This window comes from Onychomys torridus, chromosome 11, assembly GCF_903995425.1.
Source record: "Onychomys torridus chromosome 11, mOncTor1.1, whole genome shotgun sequence".
NCBI classification, from domain to species: domain Eukaryota; kingdom Metazoa; phylum Chordata; class Mammalia; order Rodentia; family Cricetidae; genus Onychomys; species Onychomys torridus.
In genome coordinates this window covers 61,589,716-61,616,228 of record NC_050453.1, presented here as the reverse complement: position 1 = coordinate 61,616,228, position 26,513 = coordinate 61,589,716, and the positions used below count along the sequence as shown (strand labels likewise).

General features: G+C 52.8%; 1 protein-coding gene across 1 annotated transcript; it reads left to right on the top strand.

Moving 5' to 3' along the window:
• Positions 1–371: 371 nt before the first annotated feature.
• Slc26a9 (solute carrier family 26 member 9) lies at positions 372–26,143 on the top strand. Its single transcript, XM_036202784.1, has 21 exons — positions 372–462; positions 7,213–7,355; positions 9,798–9,937; positions 10,066–10,176; positions 10,838–11,013; positions 12,505–12,669; positions 13,268–13,420; positions 13,712–13,794; positions 14,527–14,674; positions 15,559–15,672; positions 15,854–15,931; positions 16,444–16,539; positions 18,387–18,493; positions 19,087–19,156; positions 19,250–19,342; positions 19,480–19,593; positions 20,053–20,334; positions 21,221–21,275; positions 22,017–22,159; positions 23,184–23,255; positions 24,910–26,143. The coding sequence occupies exons 2-21, from the start codon at positions 7,231–7,233 to the stop codon at positions 24,955–24,957; spliced, it is 2,373 nt and encodes a 790-aa protein (XP_036058677.1). The 5' UTR covers positions 372–462; positions 7,213–7,230; the 3' UTR covers positions 24,958–26,143.
• Positions 26,144–26,513: the final 370 nt, after the last annotated feature.

Below are 26,513 nucleotides of genomic sequence, written 5' to 3'. Positions count from 1 at the left end.
GCTTGACCCCCAGCCCCATAAGTAGCAGGACAGCAGGCTCAGAGAGGAATCTGCCTGGTGCCCCTCCTCTGCTGACTGCCTTGGGGGAGTCTGTGGGGTAGTGGCCCCGCTGAATGTGACCTATTGTCTTTAGGGTGGATTTAGGAAGTGCCAAGCTCCCATCAAACAACCCTGCTCCCTGGGTAAAAACAAAAAAAGGCTGTTCATTTGGGACCTTTTCCCCCTTATCTCCTTTTCCTATCTCCTTAGGCTTAGCTCTGGTGTAGTGTTCAAAACCACTTCCCTTCTGAGCCAATCAGAAGCCGGGGCTCACCTGTGGCCCTGAGGTGAAGTTATTTATAAACGCCTCCCTGGATTATTTGAGCAGAGCCTTTCACACACCTCAGGAACACCTCTTTGCTGCTGCTGCCCGCTGCCCGGACACACCTGCAGCCCTGCCCAGCCGGCTCTGCTCACTCAGAGGTAAGCCCCACCCAGCCCAACCCACCCTAAGGGCTGGGGGTTATCCAGAGAAGAGGACAGGCCCCAGGGGGACCTCCGAAAGAGAGATGAGAGGGTGGGGGCTTGCCAACCTGAGCACAAGTCATGAGGACACTCTGGACCGGCGGCTATGAGCAGCCCTCCAGCCCTGCCCTATATAGAGTCCACTGTAAAGACCTCAGCTACTAGGCTGAGGAGTAAGCAGAATGGACACTGGGTTGGAGCAGGTCAGTGACACTCAGCTAGAGTGGGATAAAACAAGGCCTTCCAGGGGAAAGAATGGAGCCTGGGCCTTCCTGGGCCACCTGAGTCTCTTAAGTAGCCTGCTCTCTCTACTTCTTTTCAAGTCCTGGAAGCAGAAAGCTCTGGGTACATCTGTCTGTGTGGCTGTCCCTGTCCTTTGGTCCCTAGACACTCTCCTTCCCTCACTTACTTTCCCGAGCTCAGGGTACTGAGCATGAGCTGTGTGGACTCCTATTTGGTCCCTGTTACTTCTGTGAAGCTGAAAGAGGTGGACAGAGAGGAAGCTAAGGAGCAGAAGTCAAGTGAGGGACAGGCTCCATCAGGCAGGGGGAGCGTGAGTGGAGCAGCGTGGAAGGGTGTGGGTCAGTGCGGTAAGAGAGGAGCCAAGCCCATAAGCGCCCAGCTCCTGAACTTCGCACCCTATAGTTCTAAGGGGTCCCAAGGCGTCCTTAGACAGTGCCTCTGCTCTGGAAATCAGCCCAGAGGATCCCCAAACTAAGCCAAACAAATCTTTTATCATCACAGCACCAACTGCTTGGTTGAACTTGGGTCTGTTAGGGCTGAGTGCCTGGAGAAGACCAGCTGTAAGGATGTTGCCCCTTGGAGTGGCAAAGCCTTCCTCACCAGGAAATAGGACAAACTGAGAGAGGAATTTCTTCCTATGTGCTTTTAATTGAAGATACTCCTCTCCCGGAGCCCCTGCAGCCACCCTGCCAACACACACACACACACACACACACTCGCTCTCAGAACCTGGCCAGAGCCTGCTTGGGCAGTATGAAGACAAGCACATACCAGAACTAGATCTGCCACTATACCAGCCTTCCTGGTACATGCCAGGGTCAGTTCTGACCTGGGGCTCACTGTACAGAATCCTGGAGCAAAGGTGTCCTCTTATCGCTTAGTTCTCAGGGGCTTCCAACAGAGTGACATAAAATCTATACTTAGTGAAAGTGTGTCCAATCATACAAAATAACGTGAGGAGGCTTGTTAAAGGAATGGAGACCAGCTGGATGTGAACTAAAGGGAGGGTGATGTGGTCATGACTTGAAAGATAAACCTCCAGGGGAGTCAGCCTTCCCTCAAGGCCACCTGGAATTCTGGCCTAGATTCTTGGATTCGCTGGTCTCTTTAGGGATTTCTAAGACTCTAACCCACGTGTCCTTATGGGGACCTCGTGACCTGGTGCAGGTCTCACTGTTCAGCATCTCACTTAGTCCCTCCGCTGGGACTTAGTCCCACTTTATCCCTTCTCAACAGGGAGAGCAGACAGGCAAGTCGTCTGGGAGATAAGGAATGGGGACTTGGGTGCCACAGCAATGAGTCCCCTTCACAGGATACAGTCCTAGAACCCAGAGAGTCAACATTTGCCTTATGTCACCAAGGAGGACATCGCCTGGGCCTAGAAGGGGACTGCAGATTTGCACAAGAAACACAGTAACAAAAGAAAAAGTATTTCAAGAGGCCGTAGAGGTGACAGGCTTCTAGAGCCTCCCTCCTCCTGGCAGGGACATGGTCTCCAGCTAGGACCCGAACCTTCTGTCCTGTCAACCAACTTAGAGCCTTAGAGAGACTGCCCTTTCTTGGGATACCTACTCTAGATGAGGACTGCAAGGGGACCTCAAGGGGACCTTTCCACTCCCCCAGAACCTGTGATAAGGACACCTGTAATCTGCCAAGCTAGGGCTGCTCCAGTGTCCGGCATAGGTGTGTCAAGGAACAACTCCCCTGAGGCACCCTCCCCCCATCCAGGGCTTAGGGAGGAAGTCATTCTGGGCTATAGTGACAGGGTCACCTCCAGACGTGACAGGAATCCATGGGCAGGCCCTCAGCTTTCTGCTCCCCAGTGTCCTCCTACAGAAAAGACTTGTATCTCCCTCCATTAGGCCAAAAACCATCGGGAGTATGAGCCTGTGCCTGAAGCTTAGGATCAGAGAGGAAGAGGAAGGCCGAGTGAGCTGCCTGAGATGGCAGATCTAGAAAGGGAATCTTCCATAGTGACAGTAATAATCCTAATGGCCAGAACTGACTATGCTTCCCAGGGCCAAGCACCCTGCCATTCATTGCCTTGGGCATCATGCTGAGCACCCCACCCCTCCCACCCCCACCCCTGCCCCCATAAAAGCATCCTAAGGGGATCCACAGACCTAGTTGGACACAAGCTAAGGAGGAGGTCCAGTGGGCTTTCTTTTGTCCGAGCTCATTGGAGGGGGTCCTCACAGAGTCCGTTTCTCCCTTTCTCCAGGTCCTCAGATGTACAAGGTCTCAAGATTCCTCCAGCCTCGGGCTGACCTTATTCCTTCCCCCGCCCCAGATTTACAAATTGCTTATGTGACCACATGTCCTCTTTTCCTTTCCCTTCCCTTCCCCTCCCCCCCTCCCCTCGCTCTTCAGGATGCCCTCCCCCTTTCTCCACAGTGAGATTCACCTTTCTGCCCCTCAGTACTGTCACAGGGCACCTGCAATCTGTTGAAACAGAAGAGGTACACACTGTGTGGTGGGGGGTGGGGCTCAATACACCGCTGTGGCCACAGAACAACACTTGGCCCACCGGGACTGTGTTTAACTAGGGATCAAATCATCTCGTTCCAGATACCTCTCTCACTGTCTTGCTCTGTTGTTGTTGTTGTTGTTGTTGTTGTTGTTGTTGTTGTTGTTGTTTTGGGGGATTTAAAATTTACGTATATGAGTATTTTGCCTGTATGTGTGCATGTATACCACATGTGTGCCTGGTGCCCACAGGGGCAGAAGAGGCTGTCAGATTCCCTGGAACTGGAGTTGGGGGTTGTGAGCCACCATGTGGGTGCTGGGAATTGAACCCCAGTCTTCTGCAAGAGCAAAAGAGCTCTTAACCCCCGAAACCATCTGTTCATGTTCGTTTACCCACCCAATCCAACATCTTCAGGCTCTCTTAGCTCTCTGAGAACCCCTAGGTCCCATCTACCAGAAACTGAGGTCCTCTCCACTGTGACGGCTCACCCCTTTTCCCTTCTCACACTCTGCTTTTCTCCACAGCACCAGGGTCTGAAGGACTGACTGGGGTGGTGTGAAAGGACCATTCTTGCTATGCCCACCCCACCTCAGCCTTCCCTTCCTGAAGCCAGGAAGGAGCCAGGGTTGTCCCTGAGCCGACACTTGCATGTCTGTCATTGTGTAGACAAGCTAAGGCCAGGATAGGAGGCAAAACCCAGGCAGAGTCCTCAGGGGTAAAACAGACCCAGAAGCCTTGTCTGATCACAGGTCATCGAGAGCACACGTCAGCGTTGTCCCTGGGGTCCTGGAGACCCTTCCACCAGAAGCGTTTGAGTAGTTGTCCAGGCCCAGTTCACACACATTGGCCATTCTCCATGACTCAGTTTCCCTCAAACACAAAATAAGAGAGTTGTACCTGCCCGGTCTCAAATCCTCAGTCTAGATAAAACGTCCTGACTTTCAACCAGCTGCTGGCTTCTCCTTTTTATAAACAGGCTCATGAGAAGCCCTGGTCCCCTGCAACACCCTGCTCCTGGAATAGATGAGGAAGAGTATAGGAAAGGAACAGACTGTTACCAAAAGCAAAGGGACTTTTCCTTCTGGTAGCCTGTGTCACTGGGGACTCCCCAAGTCCAGGCTACAGGGAAGCCTTGCCCAGAGAGAGAGGCAGAGACCGTGCTGAGTCACACACCCATTACTCTCTAAAGGATCCCCAACCCGGCCCCTTTCCTCCCTCCTTTTCTGGACAGGCTGAAACCCACCACAGTACCCAGGGCCAGACTAGCCATGAAGGAGACCTGAGAGGAAAGAGCAGTCACCCCAGGCCAGGGTGGTGGGAAAGGCTCCCGGATGGGGTGGGGGGAGGAATTCGAGCAGGTCTTGAGGACAGGCAGGGCTAGACAGACGGCAATGAGTCAGAGCACCTAGGGTGAGGAGGCACTTTGGAGAGAGACCCAAGCCTGTTTGGGGTGAACAACCTGCCTGCACGGGGAAGAGGGACCAGTCAACTGGATCCTCGAACACAAGGCCTAAAAAGGAGCCTGGGCTTGGTCCTTCTGGAAATGACGACTGGACTTTCCAGCCGGCCAGAGGTGCCGAGCGGGAGAGGAGAGCTGGTGGCCAAAAATGCAGTGAAGAATGGTACTTGAGCCGAGTCAGACCTGGAGGGTGGGGGCAGGGCAAAGGCCCGGCACAGGAGGAAAAGGGACAACCCAAGAAGGAACTGGCCCTAGGATTGGCTGGGGGATGGGGACAAGAGGCAGGAAAGGAGTGACTGGGTGGAGGGAGAGAGAGAGAGAGAGACTCCTGAGGAAATGGAAGAGCTGCTGGGGATCTGGAATAATAGCATGGGATGCCCCCTTGCCCCCTCCCCACACGGATGCGCTAGCAGAACAGAGAGCCTTTAAAAATAAATAGCCTAGGGCAATCCTTCAGCCCACCCCCATGCTACTGGCTAGCACAGAAGCCAGACTCCCCGCCTCTCATTCCTCCTCTAAGTGGCTCTGCTTTTTCGTCAGTCAGCTCACCTTGAAACATTTGGCCAGTTCTTTTGGTCTGTTCAGTAGCCAGAGACATACTCCACAAACTGTAAGCATCCCTAAAGCCGGGCCAGGCACTATGGGTTCCTTTGAGGAGTCATACTTGGCACTCATGGCTCCCAAAGAGCCTGTCAAGCAAACCAGCTAGAAAGCCAGACCCTGGCAGACGCCAGGGAGGTTGGGAGGAAAACGAAGCCATGCTGCTCCGTGAAGCATGAAGACTGGAGGCTGGAGAATCATCTCTCATTAAGGAAGAAAGCCTCCTCCCATCTTAATAATCAGTGTCCTTACCATTCACCGGGAACCTAGGAAACTGGCGCATCAGTCACACACAAGCTCACTCAATCCTCACAGCAACTGCCCGGGACTGTTATTATCCCCACTTACAGATGAAGAAACTGCATCTTTGAACACAGGTCATTCTGCATCTAAAACTTGGGCTGTTTTCTGGAGGCCACTCTGAGTTTCTCCCACTACATGTCTCACATACCATGGCCCTTACTCACTTCTGCCGGTGTCTCCTCCAAAACCCCACAGGTTGATTCTCTCAAGGAGCGAGCAGCAGCGTTTGTTAGGTACTAAATACCAAGCGAGTAGCTGGGCAGGGGCTCTGCAGGTAGGTTCATCCACCCATTTTTACCCTCTGGAGGGTATCATCATGGGGTTTCACTAACAGTCCAGCCCTTGGCTGCCTCAGCCCCCAGACCGAAGGAATGGATACACCAATCAATGGATATACCAATCAACTCAAGCACTTCCTTAACCAAGACCCTCACGTTGCTGGCCTTTTCATTTTACTTAATTCCTTCTCGGCCATCATGCTCACATCCCCGTGCAGTGGGCAGCCAAGCTCACGTTGCTGATGAGGGTTTGGAGGATCTGAGGAGCAATATGACCCTTTCCTTCTTTCCAACAAAGCCAGGACCAGTCTCGGGTCCCTGGATCCTCGGCTCTTGCCAGTGTCGTCTTTCCAAAAAGGCATGTGCCAACCACTCCCTGAGGCCTTCACCTAGAAAGTCTGGCGGGGTGGGTCCCTCTGTGGTTGCCCATATCCAACCCTATCTCAAACCTTTTTCGGTCAACCCAGATCCCCCAGGACCTCTCAAATATGTCTTCCTCAGACCCCCCCCATCTCTCTCTCCTCCCCTGAGGGCCTCTACATAGCTTTCTCCCAGCTGAGCTGGAGGGACAGGAGAAGGGGTCAGAGTTAGAGGAGGGCGGAGGAAAGGTTCTCACGGGGAACCCAAGGGCCCTGGCACCAAGCTCTGCCCAGCTCAGCTCCTGGAACATCGCTGAGGTTGCGCAAAGCGTGAGGAGGAGAGAGACACCAGTACACAAGGGTGGAGGAAGCGCTAGGCACAGGAAGCTGTGGGAGAGAGCTGAAGCCGACCATCCAGACTTCCCCAAGCACACCATTGTCCTTCCCCGGGGAAACCTGTTGGTGAAGTCGTAGGCAGGTGCGGCTTATCCAACAAAGGTCCTCCTGAGGTCACGTTGGCTATCCCCCTGCCTCTAGGCAGGCTGTTTTCCCAGTTGTTCCAAAATTAACTGGCTGGATGACATGAGCCCATTTGCCAGGGAAACAGAGGCCTGGGGCAGGAAGCAGTCAGTGGGGCCATCCCAGCCTAAGGGGAGTGGGATTCGTGTGTGGAAACCAGCCCTGCACTCCCACCTCCTCTTTGCCTGGTGTTCGGCAGCAGGGACAGTGTTGTCACGGGTGTGGAGTGCCAGCCACGTGCTGGCTGCCAAGCAAAACAGCCAGGGCGAGTGTGTGTATCATCAGTGCCTGAGAGGGAAGGCCACCGAAAGAATTGAGCCTGGTCGCAAAGCTTGACGAGGAAGGGAGGCACCTTGCTGGATGGGGGCGGGAAGACCGGAATAAATCTCTGTTGCAGTGAGGACCAGAGAGAGAAAGAAGGCCCTAGCTGGCACTGAGAAGGGATGCCCCTCACCTGTCCATACTCTGCTTCTCCTAAAGCTTGTCAATGCCCCAGACATGAGCCAGCCCAGGCCCCGCTACGTGGTAGACAGAGCTGCTTACTCCCTCTCCCTCTTCGATGATGAGTTTGAGAAAAAGGACCGCACCTACCCGGTGGGAGAGAAACTTCGCAACACCTTCAGGTAACGTGGCCCAGAGCCCAGACTCCTCTTTCTTCTGTTCCCTACCAAAATCCATCCTGCTCCAGTCTGGGCTCCTGGACCAGTATCCAAGGGGTTAGGGAAGCCCTGGGGGAGGGGAGATTCTGAAACCTGAATATAAGAACCTGCAAGCTCGTATACCCTGAGACCCTTAGGGAGGTTGGAGAGGAGGAACAGGAACCACTAGCCATTTCAGAGGGTTGTAGGGTGTTTCTGTCCCCTACATAGTGTCTCCTGAAGTCTCAGTCCTCTTAAGCCTCTCGGGTCTTCAAAGGACCTCTAGATGGATGTGCTACAACATGGAGTGGTAGGGAGCACCTGAGCCCCTCCTCCATGCCCCCCAGCCCCTTCCTTGTGTATCAAAAGGCACCTGAGGTCCCATCTCCCCGTGCCTCATCCCCTCATGGATAGTCCTTCTGTCTGGTGCACAGAAATCCTAGAGGAGGCCCTAAATTCCTAGGCTATACTAAGAGGCCTCACCAGCCTTTGGGTTCTTCCCACTCTCAAGTCCCTGTACTGTGGTGGTGGGCTGTGCAACCTTGCCCCGCAGGAAGAGGCTATACACCGTGGCCCACATCCATACCTCAGGAACCCGAGGCCACAGGCTCCCCGCTCCTCCTCCCTCCCCCTCCCCAGGCTTCTGGCAGACCTCACACTCCCTCACTGCCCTGGGGAAACAGCTGATTCAGTTACCTGGATTGAGGTCACCAGCAGAAGCTATAGTGGAGCTGCAGGTGGAACTGGTTGAGGCTGGGGAATCACCCACTGGAGTCTTTCCTAAAAGTCCTAGACCAACCCTGCTTCTCCTGGGAGGTTCCATCTCAGCCCAGTGACACTCAAGAGTTGTGTGCCCAGTGTCTGAGCCTCATCCCTGAAGCCGCGCTCCCCAGACGGATGGGCTCAGCCAGTCTTTGTGTTCAAGGAGTTTTGTTTTTTGTTTGGTTGGTTTGGTTTTTGTTTTTCGAGACAGGGTTTCTCTGTGTAGCTTTGCACCTTTTCTGGAACTCACTCTGTAGACCAGGCTGGCCTCGAACTCACAGAGATCCACCTGCCTCTGCCTCCTGAATGCTGGGATTAAAGGTGTGCGTCACCACCGCCACCGCCCGGCATGTTCAGGGAGTTTACTTTTAGGTTGTTTGTGTGCTGGAGGGATGGAGGATCTGATGTTTTCCTGAAGGTTAGGGATGACTAGAACTCTAAAGAGGTACAGAAAACTAACAGTTCCCATGATACTGGCACAAAAGCCTTGGACAGTGCCTCGCACGCAGGCGGTGCGCCAAGGAATATTGGTTGAATGAATGAATGAGTGAATGAGTGAGTGTCTAGAGAGCTAATCCCTCCCTCCAATTCCATCCTGGCCTCTGAGGCTTCTGTGTAAGTTGTCTGGCGTCTCCTTCCAGCACTCCTTGCAGACTTCAGGTTGCTTTGCCTGACATATGGCAGAGATACAAGGAGGCTGAGCATGTGAGTTGTAGCCCCAGCCAGCTGCCTACCGGTGAGTCCAGTTTTCTCTGCCATAAGCAAACCTGCTGGAGCTCTTGCCGGGCTATTGCCTCCTAGCACAAGCCTTTTAGGTATGCAAGAAGCCATTCACCACCATGTCCTAGGCGCAAGAAGCACCACAGGCCCCAGGCCCCGGAAGAGGCTGGGCTGACAGGCTGGTGGAGATGCCGTTCCGCAGAGTATTTAATCGGAAGGGAAAAAAATCTGCTTAGACTTTCCAGGATACAAAGCATTGTCTGTGTTGGTTTCAGTCTTGGGTGACATCCAGGGGCCCCAGTGTCAGGGAAACCATTGTTGAGCAACAGTAAAGAGTAAAGATTGGTGTGGGGCAGGAAAGGAAGCCTAATCAGACCAGGCCCGTGAGTCACCAGAGGGACCCGGAGCATTGACTTCCCTCACTTGGGAGAAGGAAAGCAAAACCCACCCCAAGTCATCAATCCACTGGCTGTCACCCCAGGTGTGTAAGCCCTTGTTTCTGCTACTCATGAGTTTCCACAGAAGGATCTCAGGGTGTTCCACAAACAGTGGCGATCAATACATACGCCTTACCCTGTTGGCCAAGGAACGACTCTCCCATCTCTCTTTTCCCCTCTGCTGCTTTGCCAGTGGTGAACACCCATGCTAGACTCACCACAGCAGGTTGGCAGAGTGCACCTCACAGGGACAACTGAGGTTGCCTTTTTGAGATGCTCAAAAAGAAAGGAGGCTGAGCTACCATAAAATCAACAGCTTGAAGTCCAGCCTCGTTGATTCCCACGTGGAGAGCTTGCAACGAGGCCCGGGGTGTATTGCTGGGCTCTCCCGTTTAAAGCACAGCTTTCCCGTTGCAGCATCCCGCGGCAGGGGATGTGCATTGACTACTGAGTGAACCAACTCCCAGAGATGCTAGCATCCCTTGTAACCTGCCCTCTTCTCCTCCAGGTGCTCCTCCACCAAGTTCAAAGCCACTGTGTTTGGGTTGTTACCTGTGCTCTCCTGGCTCCCCAAGTACAGGGTCAAAGACTACATCGTCCCTGACTTGCTGGGTGGACTCAGTGGGGGCTGTATACAGGTGCCACAAGGTGAGAGCACCCCCAGCCAGGCCTAGCTGGCCACTCCCTCATTCCTTTTCCCATCTCTACCCTACCAGTCTGTGACCCCAGTGAAGAGGATGCTCTCAGAGCTCAGCCTCCCTCCTTGTCTCCTGTAGGCATGGCGTTTGCATTGTTGGCCAACCTTCCTGCTGTCAATGGCCTCTACTCCTCCTTCTTCCCCCTCCTGACCTACTTCTTCCTCGGGGGTATACACCAGATGGTGCCAGGTGAGGTCTCCTCCCCACACCCCCACAGCACCCCTCCTCCCCCACGACCCCCTGCTCGGCACGATGGACTTGGACCTCAAAGACACAGGGCATGGTGAAGGAGGCTCCATTTTTCCATCTTTATTCTCCTGGAGTTGATGTTGATCCAACCTGAAAGGATGGTTGCTGCATCAGTCCCAGGTCCTTGACGACCTTGGAGAAATCAGTGCACCCGTGTGTGTGCTCAGTCAGCACGGCCTATTGTATCTTCCTCCCAGGAAGGAGAGCCAAGTGTGACCGAACAAGATATACCATATGCTGTGCAGACCATGAACAGATCGGAGACATGGCTGCTCTCAGCAGGCCAGGGCAGGGATATTTGGAGCTGTCTAGGTGTTGAATGAGATGGAGGAAGAGAACCCGGACACAGGGCTGGTTTCTGGTCCAGGCTCTGCTTGCTCTTCTGAGTCGGTGTCCAAAGAGATGATGTTAACAAGGATGTATCTGATCTAGGGAAGTGTCCTTGGCAGCTTAGATATGACTGCCGGTGATGTGCTGGCAGAGACCAGTGTAGGGAACCCTCCCTCTGGGGCTGGTGCGTGTTCCAGGGCTGGACCCCTTGGTCATTTCCATGGGCATGCTGCAAACTTCTGACTTTTGCTGGCTGGGTGGGGCACCACAGGTACCTTTGCCGTTATCAGCATCCTGGTGGGTAACATCTGTCTGCAGCTGGCCCCGGAGTCGAAATTCCAGATCTTCAACAATGTCACCAATGAGACCTACGTGGACACAGCAGCCATGGAGGCAGAGAGGCTGCATGTGTCAGCAACACTTGCCTGCCTGACTGCTGTCATCCAGGTGAGGAGCACAGCCCCCAGCCCTACCAGTGACGTCACCTCAGAAGGTGGCAGGCCACCTCAGCTCTACCTCAAAACCACCCGTGTGGTATTAAAGCTATTCCCCACCCTAGGGACTGAAGGGACCTTAAAAAGAGTTTAGAGTCGCCAGGCGGTGGTGGCGCACGCCTGTAATCCCAGCACTCGGGAGGCAGAGGCAGGGGGATCTCTGTGAGTTCAAGGCCAGCCTGGCCTACAGAGCAAGTTCCAGGAAAGACTCCAAACCTACAGAGAAACCCTGTCTTGAAAAACAAACAAACAAAAAAGAGTTTAGAGTCTCCACTCCTTGTGTGGAGCAGTCTTGAGCTTAAAGTCTGCCCAGAGACGTTCAGATGCCCCTTAGGGAAACCCCGGTCTCTGCCACCATCCCTCCAGCCTCCTCTGCCCCGGCCCCGGTACATCACATAAGCTGACCATCTAACCACACGGGTGCAAAGGGTTCCTCCAGTCTTAATGAAAGAGGCATAGTGTGGCAGAATTCAAGGACACCGGCCACTTCAGAGCGTACCTATCATTCGGTCATCACTCACCTAATGTTTTCTGCCAGGAACTGAGCTAGGCCCTGAGGTTATAAAGATAAGTCAAAAAAAAAAAAAAAAAAAAAAAAGGCCCAGTTCACAAGTGGCTCCAAGCGGGACAGAGGAAGTGGCCTTGTCCACAGATAAATTTGTGTGCCGTGGTGAGATAAGAGACAGGTAGAGCCATGAACAAGTGGTTATAGGAACCCAGGAAAGTCCTCAGAGAGGAGGGGACATTTGACCTGAGAAGACAAGGACCAATGGAAGTTCACCAGTGGCCGAAAGAACAGGTGTAAGGGCTGCAGAGAGAACCCAAGAGCCCCGAGGCCTGAGTGAAGCCTGACTAGGAAGGAGACAGCAAGGAGTTTAGTGTGGCTCAAGGGCAGAGGGTCAGAGGAAGCCAGAAAGGTAGGCAGGGGGTCAGTCATGAAGTCTGCGCTCCGGCCCCTTGGCGGCAACTTGGGTCCTATTAGCCCCAGAAAGAGGGTGGGTGGGTGGAACTAAGGCAGGGATTCCGCTGGAGCCCAGGCAGGAGGGACAGAGGGGTGGCCATGGAGGAGGAGATGGGGGTGGGAGGGAGAAACATTTTGCCAAAAGCATTACCAGTTCTCGGTGGTTAACTATCTGTGGGAGGGAAGGCGGTGAGGTGTGTCTCTGAGTTCTCTGTTGGGCACCAGGTGGCCCCGGGGGAGGACCAGGTTTGTTGGAGGGAACTGAAGCCAGGTAGTGAAGAGACAGACAGGCCGTGTGCTGAGGGAACTAAGGTTTGGTGGCAGGCGCCCAGGTCACAGTGAATGGCCGGGAAAGGTTGCTAGGGACTCTTTTCCCTGAGTCCCCTCCGTCTCTGAGCTGCACAAGGCTCCAGGCCAGGCTATGTTTCCTCGGACACTTGGAGCAGATGACCCACTGTGGACTCTCCCTTTCCTCCCTTCCAGATGGGCTTGGGCTTCATGCAGTTTGGCTTTGTCGCCATTTACCTCTCTGAATCCTTCATCCGGGGCTTCATGACAGCTGCCGGCCTGCAGATCCTGATCTCGGTGCTCAAGTACATCTTTGGTCTGACCATCCCCTCCTACACAGGCCCAGGCTCCATCGTTTTTGTGAGTCCAGAAACACCCTTTGGGGGAGGGACAGGATGGGAGCAGAGTTCACATCCACAGGGAGGTGGTGAACTGGTCACCCCAATAGCTGGCTGGGCCATCGGGCCAAGCGGATCCCAGTGGGTTCTCCTTGTGCAAAAGGATCCTCATGCACTCACTCGGACTCTCTGTGGTCAATCCCTGCAGAACAGGAGACTCCATTGCAGTGTCTCAACCCCTTTGCCTGGGAAGCCCCTCTTTTTTTTTAGTTTAAACTCTTGACAAGAAAAAGAAAATATATTAAAGTCCCCGGCTCCCACATCAGGTGGATCACAAGCCCCTGTAACTCATAGATCTGACACTCTCTCTGGCCTCCACAGGCACCATGTGTGGTATACATACACTTACACACTCACATGAATAATGTGAGAGAGCATGACACCTTAGCACTCGCTCCTGACACGCCCTTTGGGAGAGGGTAGCTGGAGATGGGACAGCATTCACAACCAGGGCTTCTGCCTTTGTATGTCTCCAGTGGCATGCCTCCCCTGGGCCAGGCACCCCAGGGCAGGGCAGTATGGGAAGAAAGGATGGGAGCCTGTGATGCTCTCTCCCTTAGACCTTCATTGACATTTGCACAAACCTCCCCCACACCAACATCGCCTCGCTCGTCTTCGCCCTGGTCAGCGCTGTCTTCCTGGTGCTGGTGAAGGAACTCAATGCTCGGTACATGCACAAGATCCACTTCCCCATCCCTACGGAGATGATTGTGGTGAGGATCCTGCCTGCCTAGAGATGGGGTTCTGGGGGTCAGGATAGGAGGGCTGTGAGTAGAGGTGCCCCTGCCCATCCCTCTACCCACTCCACTGGCAGCCAGTGGGACAGGAATATGTGAATATGTTGTATGGCCCATCACGTGACTGCTCAGGCTACCTCATACACACGCTGCCCTAAGGGAGCAAGATGGTGGGACCTGAGAATCCTAGAGAAAACATTTAGGAAAGACCCCCGACCTAAGCCCTAACTAAGAGCTGAAATCCATTCTCCACTTTGGGGTTTCCAGGTAGTGGTGGCAACAGCCATCTCTGGGAGCTACAAGATGCCAAAGAAATACCACATGCAGATCGTGGGAGAGATCCAACATGGGTGAGTCTGGATCACTCGGAGGCTAACCCCAGCCTGTTCTCCACCAGACCCCGGGGCCCTGATGGAGATGAGAGGCTCCAGGTGAAATGTCATTGAAAACTCTGTGACTCTGACTCAGAAAAGCCACATAACCAGCCCATACTGGCCACTTTATGGGAAATGAGTCTCAACTGCTACCCTCCCGGGCCCCATAAATTTCCTGTCCTGAACACAGTCAAAGAGATCTCTCTCTGAGCCGCCATCGCTGGCTTTCAGCTTCACTATAGTGCATCCTCTTACCCAGGCAGAAAGGAAGAGACTAAGATGAACCAAATTCTGTAAGCATCTGTTCTGTGTCAGGCACCACGTTGGATCCAGGACGGCTGGCACAAGGCTTGCCCCACAGAGTTGGAACTGGGGAGGAGGGAGGCCAGGCCTCATAGCACTAGATGTCTATGGGTGTAAAAACCAGTGTTACAGAGAGTCAGAGTCAGGGCACAAACAAGTGAAGTCCTCCCATTTACTGGCTTGTTGACCTGGACAAGTTAATTCTCTTAAGCCCTGGCTTCCTCCTTTAAAAACCAAGAGTGATAGGACCTGCCTTCTGATTACAGTGAGTGAGATCATGTGGGCCAAGCCATACAAATAAGACCCTGGCATATGTGGGGTCTCAGCTCCCCTCCTTCTCACACCCCTGTGCCCTACCCCTCCTTCTCACACCCCTGGGCCCTGCCTCTTTTGGCCCCTCGGCAGGTTTCCCACTCCAGTGGTACCGGTGGTTTCGCAGTGGAAGGACATGGTGGGCACAGCCTTCTCCCTGGCAATTGTGGGCTACGTCATCAACCTGGCTATGGGCCGGACCCTTGCCAACAAGCATGGCTATGATGTGGATTCTAATCAGGTATCTCCTGCTCAGGATTATGGGCCCACAGAAGCCTACTAATGACAGCTTAGTGGGAGTGGTGATATGACTCAGTGGTAGAGTCCTTGCCTAGCATGCAGGAGGCCTTGGGTTACACCCCAGTATCTCAAAAGGGGAAGAGAAAGATGTCTTAGGACTCCATGCTGAGGTGAGACAGGTTAGGGGCCTGAGAGACTGACCTATGGTTTTCAGCCTTCTTTTCTCTTTTCTTTCTTTCTTTCTTTCTTTCTTTCTTTCTTTCTTTCTTCCTTTCTTCTTCCTTTCTCTTTCTTTCTTCCTTTCCTTCTTTCCTTCCTTCCTTCCTTCTTTCTTTCTTTCTTTTCTCTTTTTCTTTCTTTCTTTCTTTCTTTCCTTCTTTCTTTCTTTCTGTGGGGAGTCTTAGGGGAGAGTTTACATGTTCCATGTGTGTGCACATATATATGCAAGTTCATATACATGTATGTGTGTGCTACTTAGGGAGGCCAAAGGTTAACATCTGAAACCTTCCTCTATCTCATCTCAACCCTCCCCCCTTTTTTTTTTGAGACTGAATCTCTCACTGACATTAGAAAGCTCACTGACTGGCTATATTGCCTAGACAGTAATCTCTGGGACTCCTCCTGCCTCTGCCTCCTCAGCACTGGGATTACACGTCCACTTTTTTTTTTTACACGGGTGCTGGGCATCTGAACCCAGATCCTCATGCCCATGCAACAAGTGTTTACCTGCTGAGCCATCTCCCCAGCCTGAGGCTAACCTTTTGAGTGGTAGAGTGTGGTCATACAGCTCACAGTGGCTTCCAAACCAGGCCTCAGGCTCCCCTCACACAGATGACTGCTGACACCTGGTCCCTACTCCCCACCAACCCTGCCCTCTCTCCACAGGAGATGATCGCCCTGGGCTGCAGCAACTTCTTCGGCTCCTTTTTCAAGATCCACGTCATTTGTTGTGCCCTCTCTGTCACGCTGGCCGTGGACGGGGCTGGAGGAAGGTCTCAGGTGAGCCTTGTCTCAGGGGACCCGGGGAGGAGTGGAAACGGAGCGATTGTTCCAGAGAGTTCTGGTGCCACAGGCATGCCCTCCTTAGCCAGCGAGTTTTCATTCCACAAAAGATGAGCTGGGAGACAGTCAAGCCACGAGACACCCATGCCCACTCACTCGCAGCTCTTTCTCCGACTAGGTGGCAAGCTTGTGTGTGTCTCTGGTGGTGATGATCACCATGCTGGTCCTGGGGTCCTATCTGTACCCTCTCCCCAAGGTAAGAGCCCAACCGAGAGCAGGGAACAATGACAGCCTTCAGCAAGAACAGTCCCTAAGAGTGGGAATGGCATTTGATGGGTTTCCGAGGGCCACCACTGTCACACTTGGAGTCAATACCCTAGGAAGCAACAACAGAGATCTTCTTTCTCGGTTATACTGGTGAGGGAGACTGAGGTTGACAGTCTGACTTGTCTAGTGAGGCTGTGTGGAACTGGTTTCAACCTCTGGATTTCTGGGAGCTTGGTCTCTTTGCTGAAGGGTAGAGCACAGGGCACCCACACAACCTTTTAGGAGGATGTAAGGTGTGAGCCATTCAGGGATGCAGAGAGAGGGCAAACATAAAGGCAGGCCCACAATGAACTCTATGACTCAAGAGTCTATGCTTTCCAATCCCAAGATTGAGGGGGAGTTTAGGGAAAGTCCTGGAACTCTAGCTTTGTCCTGCCAGGCTCCAGGGGCAGGTGTGTGTGGGAACCACAAGTGACACAAAGCAATGGTCTGCTTCTCCAGGCTGTTCTGGGAGCCCTGATAGCTGTCAACCTCAAGAACTCCCTCAAGCAACTCAGTGACCCCTACTACCTGTGGAGGAAGAGCAAGCTGGACTGTGTAAGTGCAGGGTGGTCTCCAGTGACCCACAGGCACTTCCGCCCTCCTAGCTCTGGCCTGATGCAAGGCCTTCCCGTCTGCTGTTCTCTAGTTCCCAGGTGCTGAGAGGCCAGGCTTTGGAGAGCCATTCTTTGTTCAAACCTAACTCAACCACTCCCTGGCTCTGGAGCCAATAGCAAACGCCTTCCCCTCTCTGAGCCTCAGCTTCCGCGCCTGTGAAGTGGGCACGTCCACCTTCAGGATGGCTTGTGAAGAAGGCGGGATTAGGGAACTGCACGCAGTCTGAGTTACATTTGTGGTCAACAGATCACAGTAGCTATCATTTTTATAATTTACTACCCACACCTCCCCTAATCAAAGGAGATCACTCCGGAGAAAAGCTTAGAACATAAAACCAGCAGATCAGGATCCTGAGCAAGCTTCGAGACTTCTCTAGGGCTCTACTTCCCCATCTGTGTGTGGGATGAGGTTGTGTTCCATGCGCATCAAAGACTGGCTCTAAAGATTAGATGAATCGCAATGGGTAAGCGCCATGCTACGTAAAACATCCTGCGACTTCACACATCAGCTGCGCCTTCCCCGGCAGTACTGATAAAGGTCCAGTGTGGCTGGGCGGTGGTGGCGCATGCCTTTAATCCCAGCACTCAGGAAGCAGAGGCAGGTGGATCTCTGTGAGTCTGAGGCCAGCCTGGGCTACCAAGTGAGTTCCAGGAAAGGCACAAAGCAAAGCTACACAGAGAAACCCTGTCTGGGGAAAAAAAAAAAAAAAAAAAAAAAGGTCCAGTGTACTGATGCTGCCTAACCCACCATAGCCCAGGGATGAGACTTATTAAATGCTGTTGAAGATGACAAAAATTGAGGCTCAGCATGGTTATGTAAATAAATCATCAGAGGCAACAGAGGAAGAAAGAGCCAGGGTCTGGCTGGAAACTCCCTGCTGGGCTCCAGACTTCTGGGCTGTCCTGCCTCTCATAGGAAAGGAAATCTTTAAAGTCAGGAAATGTGTGGTCCCTCTGAGGACTCCCAGTGAGTGACAGAGATGGGAAGAAATGAAATGTTCTAATTCCCAGCTCATGGATCTGCTTTTACCACATGGCACCCATCTCCTCGCTATGGCCACAGTCCCTTGTAGCCCTATGGTGCCATGTGACTTGATCTTCTCTGCATCTCTCTATAGACATCCCAGCAGAGCCATTCAGAGGCTCCTGAGGGCCCTTGGGGGCAGTGCACACAACCAGGCCCCTGCCCCACGTTTTCTGTTCAAGAGCCAAGTTCCCATTCAAGCACACACGCATCACTATCAGACGGGAAGAAAGCTCACATTTTCCTGGGAGCACCCTGCAAGGCTAGGACCCATGGCTCTCTGACCTTTCAATCTTCTTGCTGAATGGACCTCATTTTCCCTTTTTATGAACTACACAATGCAGAACCCAACTTTGAACCTGGGTGCATCCGAGCCCAGGGCATGCTCTCCTGACTCTGCTCATGCGGTCTCTCAGTGCACACTTCTACCATCTACTAAAATAGAAAGCTAGAATTCTATTTTTAAAACTAGGCCAAGGACTGGGGTGGGGGTGGAGCTCAATGGTAGAGTACTTGTCTAGTATGTGAAGCCCTGCATTCAATCCCCAGCTCTGGGGAAAAAAAAAAATCAAGAGCCACACTCAATGTAAGAGAAACGGGCAAGCAAACCAAAGTACCAGCATGTGACGCGTTACAAAAATTAAGCAAGAACAGAAGGAGAGATCTCAGTTAGGCAGGCCAATTAGGGCCTTGGCTAACCCCTAAAGACTTCCTGAAAGGGACAGTTTTTCTCCCCAGACTGACATCTCTCTCTCTCTTCACAGTGTGTCTGGGTGGTCAGCTTCCTCTCCTCGTTCTTCCTGAGTCTGCCTTATGGCGTAGCAGTGGGTGTGGCCTTCTCCATCCTGGTCGTGGTCTTCCAGACCCAGTTGTAAGTGACAACCTCATCCTTCCCTGGCCCAGTATGAGGTTGCTGGGCCAGTCTACAAGGGGACTCTCATGCCAAGGCCCAGCATAGCACACTGTCCCCTCTGCCTTCTGGGCCCAGCACAGGGACATGCTGCCAGACCTCAGAAGTAGATAGCCCAGCCAGGACAGTGGGCATAGACTGAGCTGTCTGACATCTGTGAGAACCTCAGCTCAAATGGAACCCTACCCTGGAGAACACTAGGTCAGAGGACGGACTCCTCCAAAAGAAGCCATTAGCACAGGCTGAGGATGCTACAGAGGAGGTCATGGTGTGGCTAAGGACGGTGCTGGGTGTAGGAGAAGCCAGGAAGTGATGACTTTGTCACCTGTGTGCCCTTTTCCCTTCTGTCTCCTGAGCCCCAGTCTGGGGGCTACATCAACATATGCCTGGCTGAAGACCAGCCGCAGACCAGCAGGCCCAGGTCCCCAGGGCAGAAAGCCTGACAAACGAGCCTGCCTAAGGACAGGAGCCCTGGCTGGCTTTCCTTGTCCCCGCCCCAGCATCATGCCAAGCTGCTAGCATCCTTACCCTCCACTCTCCCCGTCTTCCTCCAGTCGAAATGGCTCCACACTAGCCCAGGTCATGGACACGGACATCTACGTGAACCCCAAGACCTACAACAGGGTACGTAATCCAAGCTCAGGACCTCCCTGTTTCATTCACTCTGTCCCCTCCCCAAGACCTATCTGCGACCTGAGCTCAGTCTCCCTGTCACAGGTCCAGGAAATTGAGGGGGTTAAGATTGTGACTTACTGCTCCCCTCTCTACTTTGCCAACTCAGAGATCTTCAGGCAAAAAGTCATTACCAAGGTAAGGCTCCACCCTCGCCAACCAGAGGGCTGAAGAGAGAGTGGCCAGAAGATGGGAGGCAGAAGTAGGTTAGGAGCCAAGGGCAGGCCACCCCACAAAGGTTGAGGTCAAGGTTGCTGTTGGCCTTCTCCCCACAGACAGGTATGGACCCCCAGAAAATATTACTCGCCAAGCAGAAATATCTCCGGAAGCAGGAGAAGAGGACAGCGATGCCCACCCAGCAGAGGAAGTCCCTCTTCATGAAAACCAAGGTGAAGTGAGGCCGGGCCCACTTCCATGCCCTTTCTGATCTTGACCCTGGCTCTGCAGCACATGGAGAGGCAGGCGGAAGTCTCTGCCAGCACTGCTGGGCACTCTTCTAGGGAAGAGGCTGCCAGCTCCCGGAGCAACCACTGCCTCCTATCTCCAGTGGGAATTTCCTAGGTGCCCAGGCTGTGTGAGGGTGCAAGGGTGGGAGAAGCAGGCAGGGCAGACATGGGCAAATGCACAGGGAGTCCTGTCTCCAGAGGGGCTTCCTCTCAAGCAGAGTGGCCAAGGCTTCCAGCTTCTCTGGAAGGTTCTTCCCACTTGGATTGGGAGAGAGAAGCTTGCAAGCCTCCCACAGGAAGGACTTTCAGGGGAAGCCTGTATTCACTACCAAGCTGAGATGTTACCTGCCTCTGCTTGGGGTTCAACGCCACAGTCCCTGACTGTCCCCTTCCCACCCACAGACGGTCTCTCTGCAGGAACTCCAGCAGGACTTTGAGACTGCTCCCTCTACTGACCCCAACAATAACCAAGCGCCTGCAGGAGATGCCAATATATCCTACATCACCTTCAGCCCAAGCACCTCGGCAGCTGCCCCGTGTGAGCCACCCTCCTCCACTCAGTCCCCCACAGAGCCTAGTGACGCGCTAGCCAGCGTCCCACCCTTTGTTCCCTTCCACACGCTCATCCTCGACATGAGTGGAGTCAGCTTCGTGGACCTGATGGGCATCAAAGCCCTAGCCAAGGTGAGGCCTCGTAGGGCAGGGAGGAGGGTATGTGCCCCTACTCCTGCCCTCTTACCCCCAGGCCCTCCTTTGAACTCATTGAGGAAGGTTCCAGACCCTAGGGACTCCTTGTCCCGGATGCAAGCAGGGTGGATATACTCTTAGGGCAATGAGGTGTTGGAGCAAGCTCCCTGAGTCTCAACACATCCACCAAGGCCATCCTGAGTTCTTTGTCACCAGTCCCCAGAACCCACCTTGGGTCCTCTGAATGAGGCCAGTTTGGCTCCTGATTCTGCTGCCCCTTCCTATACTCAACAGCCACGTCAGGAGAGAAGAAAACATAACAATGGTGTGTCCCAAACAGGCAGCTTGCAGATGCCATGAATAGAAAGGCCCATCTGATTACTAATCAGTGGCCCTGTTAATGTCAGTTGGACAGCAAGCCTTGGAAGGGCTCAGATGGAGGCAACCCAGGAGGTCAGAGGGGCACTGAGAATGTACTGGCTAATGTCACAAGGACAGCAAAGGTCCCTCCCTGGTGTTGAGCTCTGTTAGCTTCTCTAGACTAGACCTAGATTCCCGGACTTCACAACGTGCCTAACTGAGCCTTGGTCCTGAGCATTGAAAAAGGACCATGGTAACTTTAAGTGTCTGCCACACCGGCAAAGCCCCATTTCCGCTCCACTTCTCAGAGAGGCCTTGGCCAACACTCCAGAGAGACGTGGGGTGCCCTCTACCACTCATGCCTGTGGCTGCCAGGGCCCTCAGGACTGCTTGTTTGTTTGGCTTCCCCTCTGGAGTGTGTTTCGTGAGTCCCTCTTAAGACCCACTCAGAACATTCCTTTCCTTTCTTTTCTCCCCATTTCCGTCCCCTCCTCCCTTCCTCTCCCCTCCCCAACCTCTCTAGCTAAGCTCCACCTATGGGAAGATCGGAGTCCAGATCTTCCTGGTGAACATCCATGGTAAGAAAAGTGGGGGCTGGGTGGGCCTTTAGGGAGCCAGAAGCTGGAGAAGGGATGCAGAGGGGAAGGGTTCGTGAGCATCCTGGGGGTGGGGTATGTTGATGTGGTTGAGAGCAGGCAGGATTATAATCTGCTCACCACTAACTTGTGTGTGTCCTGACTCAAGTCAGCCAAGTCACTTTACTGTCTGGGGTCCATCTTCACCCATGTAAATTGGAGGTTTGGCTGGTTGAACTCAGGATCCTTTCCAAATAAGATCCATGGATCTGTAGAGGCCCAGAAAACTCACATACCCTAACTTCCCAGGGACTTGTCTCCAGAGGATGCTTTAAGCAGCTCCAAGGACATGCCTCAGAGCAAAGGACACTCACTGAATTTTCACATATGCCTAGTACAGACAGCACACAAGGACCCAAGAGATATATGAAAGAGAGGCACAGATACCGCCCAGCAGGACTCTGCAAGGACCCCATAACGAGCATGTTCATTACTCTTACCCTCAATGAACACTCCCGGGAAACCATCTCTAGAGTGTGATGTAGTAACCTTTCTTTGGCAACTTCTCAAATCCAAAGGCTTCCTTCCGCACTGGGTTGAGGGCTCAGTATTTTCAAGATCATGCTTCCCTCTGCTGTCCAGAACTGATATTGCAGGGCCAAGTGTCCTCTTCACCAGCCCCTCCCTCCAGCTCCAAACCACAACTGCCGTTACTTTTTCCTCACCATACCTGTCTCCTTCCAGCCCAGGTGTACAATGACATCAGCCATGGAGGAGTCTTCGAAGATGGGTGTGTCCAGCGCAATCATGTGTTCCCCAGCATCCATGATGCAGTCCTCTTTGCCCAGGCGAATACTAGAGAAGTCCCAGCAAGCAGCTTCCAAGGGGTAAGGTCTCCACACCTGAAGAATCCTAGGGCTCCCACAAACAGGAGGACCAATGCATGTTAGAAAGAACAGGAAGAGGGTTTCAGTTCCATCACCAATTCTGCCACCTCACTCTCTTGAATCACGGTTTCCTTATCTGTAGAATGGGCACCACCAACCATCGCCTGCCACACGCGGCTTTTCATTGTTTCTGGTTAGGGTGAAGCAATGATTATACATTCTTATACAAAAATATAATTTTACTAACTGCTCCATGTATCTGGTGTCTCGCTGGCCACCACCTTCACTGTTTTGTAGTAGTGGTGGGTGTCCTGGCTTGGAGATTTCAGGCTTGGAGGGAGAGGCTGAGTTTTGTCTCAGCCTCTTGGCATTTAACTTACTAGCTCAGTGAGTGATCTGAGAGGCAGATACAAATAACTGTCTATAACTTCAGAAGCTGGAGAGCCAGACCCAGCCTCCCCTCACTTGCAGGTCCTGGGAGACTAGGGAAGCATTCTGATTCATGAACCTTGTCCACAGGGACTCTTGGAGAATCCTTATTTGTCATTACACCAATAATATCCAGTTGTGTAGGCCCTGGGAATCGAACTTGGGTTCTTTGGCTTGGTGATAAGTGCCCTTGCCCACCAAGCCATCTCTTCCCCCTTGTTTTAATATTTATAAATAATTTATATTACATAGATTCTCTATTACACGTTATAAATTACATACACTATGCATACACATGCCTTAAAACAGTGCAGTAAGAAAGCCAGAAAAGGGAGTCAGATTATCCTGCCTTTGCAGAATTCCAGAGAAAAGAAAGGAATTCCAAGTCAGGCAGCCTGTGCCCATCCCTGCCTATAACGCCCACAAGGGAGGTCCTATGGGCATCTGCCTATGGCTGTGCTGTATCATGAGGCAGGTGGGGGGGGGGACCAGAGAAAGGGATGAGGGAAGCATGGGATCCTCTCAAACATCCTTCCTGCCACTGTGCACCTCCCTCCGGTACTGAACTTACCCCGCACCCTCTCCCTTCCCTCAGGCTCCGGGAGACACTGAGCTCTCCTTATGTGATTCCCAAGAGGACGGTCCCAGCTATTGGGACTTAGAGCGGGTGAGTAGAGGGGCAAGGGTGAGGGAGGAGAGGGACAAGGACCTGCTTCTGCAGAAGGTGTTTGCTGCTGCCTGTCCACTCCAGTTCGGAGCAGCAACCTCGAGGGTGGCGAGGTTTCCCCTTTCTTTTAATAATAGATCTCGATTCTTCTCAGCATCAGCACACACACACACACACACCACATACTCACACACACATGCACACACATACACACACATATACACACATACACATACATGCACATATACACATATGCACACACATGCACATTTACACACTCACATACACACGCACACATAAACACACACACACACACACACCACACACTCACACACACATGCACACACATACACACACATATACACACATACACATACATGCACATATACACATATGCACACACATGCACATTTGCACACTCACATACACACGCACACATAAACGCACACACACACCCATACACAGGGATCCTGTGGAATGAGGAGCCTCTGGACCAAGTCCCAGAGAACTGCTGTCTATTCTTAACTCTCCAGTGTGCCAACCTGTGACTGTGGCCAAGCTGTGCGACATCACTGGGCCTGTTGTTACTACTATCTGTAAAATAAGAGACATTTAGTTCAGCTGTCCACACCAGGACTGGAAGACGAGGCCACTTGTCTTCCATCACTCCATGAGGTGTTCATGGAACACCCACTGCTTGCCTGACACTGTTGCAGGTGGACAGACAGCAGTGAACAAAGGCCCCTGTGCTTTGGAAACTACATTCTGGGAGAATTCAGTGAAGTTTAGGGGCATAAATGAATCATTACTGCAACTGGATAAGCATTTAACTCAAAGCATGGGCTGGAGAGATGGCTCAGAGGTTAAAAGCGTTGGCTGCTCTTCCAGAGGTCCTGAGTTCAATTCCTAGCAACCACATAGTGGCTCACAACCATCTGTAATGAGATCTGGTGCCCTCTTCTGGCATGCAGGCACACATGCAGGCAGAACACTGTATACATAATAAATAAATAAGTAAATCAAAACAAACAAACAAAAAAAACCCCTAAAAGCTATGCAATATGTTACTGCCTGCTTGGGACCTGCGAAATTTATCATCATTCCAGTGCCCTGAATTAAAAGGAAGCAGGTGACTACGTTTAGAGACATCTGGATTTGAACCTGTTAAAAGCATCTCTCTTCCCGTTCTTTCCGGTTTGAGTCCCCTCTGAGTGTGTCACTCAGAGTGCTGACGATGGCGAGGGACACCTGAGATCTAACAGGCTGATTCCCGTGTCCTCTTGGAATCTCCGGCATATTTCTTAACAGTTAAAAATCTAGGTGGGACAGAAACGATACAGCTTCTCTAGTCTCGACGTTGGTGTTACCTAACGGGGCAAAAATGAAGCTGACACCCCAAGAGGAAAGTGTAATAAAACTACATAGCACAGGCCGGTGGGACACAATTCGATGCTACTAACACTCCTTCCCATCGCCAGTACCAGCTCGTGTCTTGTGCTAGCCTGCCTCTCCCCTGCACAGTTGCACACAGAATCTCCCTCAGGATGCTTCATTCTGGCCTGTGGTGCATAGTCACCTCTAGGTTGCAGCCGCTCTAACACCAGCAGGTCCGACACTCCCTTGCCCTCACCCTTCCTTCCTATGGTCTCTGCAGGAGATGTTCGGGAGCATGTTTCACACAGAGACCCTGACTGCCCTGTGAGGGCTCCTTTGGTTCCCATACTGCCTCCTGAGCTCCTGGCACCTGGTATTTCCATGGACGATAAGCCCAGGACCACAGGAAGTGACAGAGAGAAGTGTCCGTCCACCAAGGCTCTAGATCCTCTCTCAACTCCTTGTTCTCTCTCTGACTCCCCCCCCCACTTCCCTGTCTCCCTGGGAGAGAGCCATCTTAGCCTCTGCAGCTGGAAGAGCCTGTCCAGACGAGGGTTGGCAAGGATGAGAGTCTGGTGGGCCTACCTCGTCACCCTTCCCTTCCCACTGAAGCCTGGGCCAGCAGTAATCTTATTCTGCCTATCTACACACGCCCCACCCATGGCAGCTGATGGACGCCTTGACTTCCAGCCTTAAGGGTGAACCAAGAACAGAAAGATAAGAGCAACTGTGCTGAGCTGGAGTGCAGTTCAGACGGGTCTGTGGCCTGGGTGGTCTGGCCTCGGAAGGGTCTTGGGCTGTCGTGGGACACCGGGATGAGCTGGGTTAGAATGTTGAAGCTTGTCCCTCCAATTGCCTCAAAGTTGTCAGCTCTGTGCCTCAAAGACACGGTACTATCCACAATCCAGGAGTCTCTGTGGCCATTTCTCTCACTAAGACTGCTGAGGTTCCCCATTGCTGTCCAGCACTTCAGACTCTAGTGTGGCAGTGGGCGGCCCCTCAAGACTGTCAGCACTACCTCTCCAGGGACAACCCACCAGGGAGCTGACTGGACCTCTTCAATCATCCCTGCCTGGACGCTGCCCCATTCTGGAGAACAGGTGGCCAGCAGAATCCTCCGACGATGCAGCAGCAGCTGTTATCACAAGACCTTTCGAGCACCCCTCTTTGTACGAGAGACATGGAAAGGGAAGTCGGTTGTTAACGCAAACTCAGGGCAAACCGGTGGGTCCTAGGCCTGACAGTCCACCTGACCTCAGAGCCCACAGCACTTCTCCTGGGGAAATCTGCCATGTCCATTTCCATTTCCACTTGGAAAAAGCCAGCCATTTGAACTCTCTCTTACCAGCCTGGAGCCCGGAGCTGTGGCGGGAGGCCCTGACAGGTGGAGGAGAAAGTTCTGAGGCGCTAGCTTCAGCATCCAACTGGGTACAGATGTGAAGGACTATTCCAGACTGCATCTCCCTTTACAGGGACCTCCTAACACTCCTAACACTCTCAGGACCTCCTTCCCCCAGGAAAGATGAAAAATGGAAATTAAATTCTCAGGAAGACAGGGAAGTAACTAGAGATCCACTGTTGGCTTGAAAATAAATAGGTTCTCTCTCTCTCTCTCTCTCTCTCTCTCTCTCTCTCTCTCTCTCTCTCACACACACACACACACACACACACACACACACACACACACCCTGCCATACAAGTTACACAGAAAATCCGGCCTCTTCCCATTGTTCTCCAAGTTCCTTCAGTCATGACCCCTGTGCCAACAGGCTGGGCCGGCCCAACCTGGGAGAGCATCCCACTTCCTAACTTGAGCCTGACCTTTGTCATGTGTCCATGTGTGAAGTGAGCTAGTGAGGCTCCTCCACAGAGTTAAAGCACAGT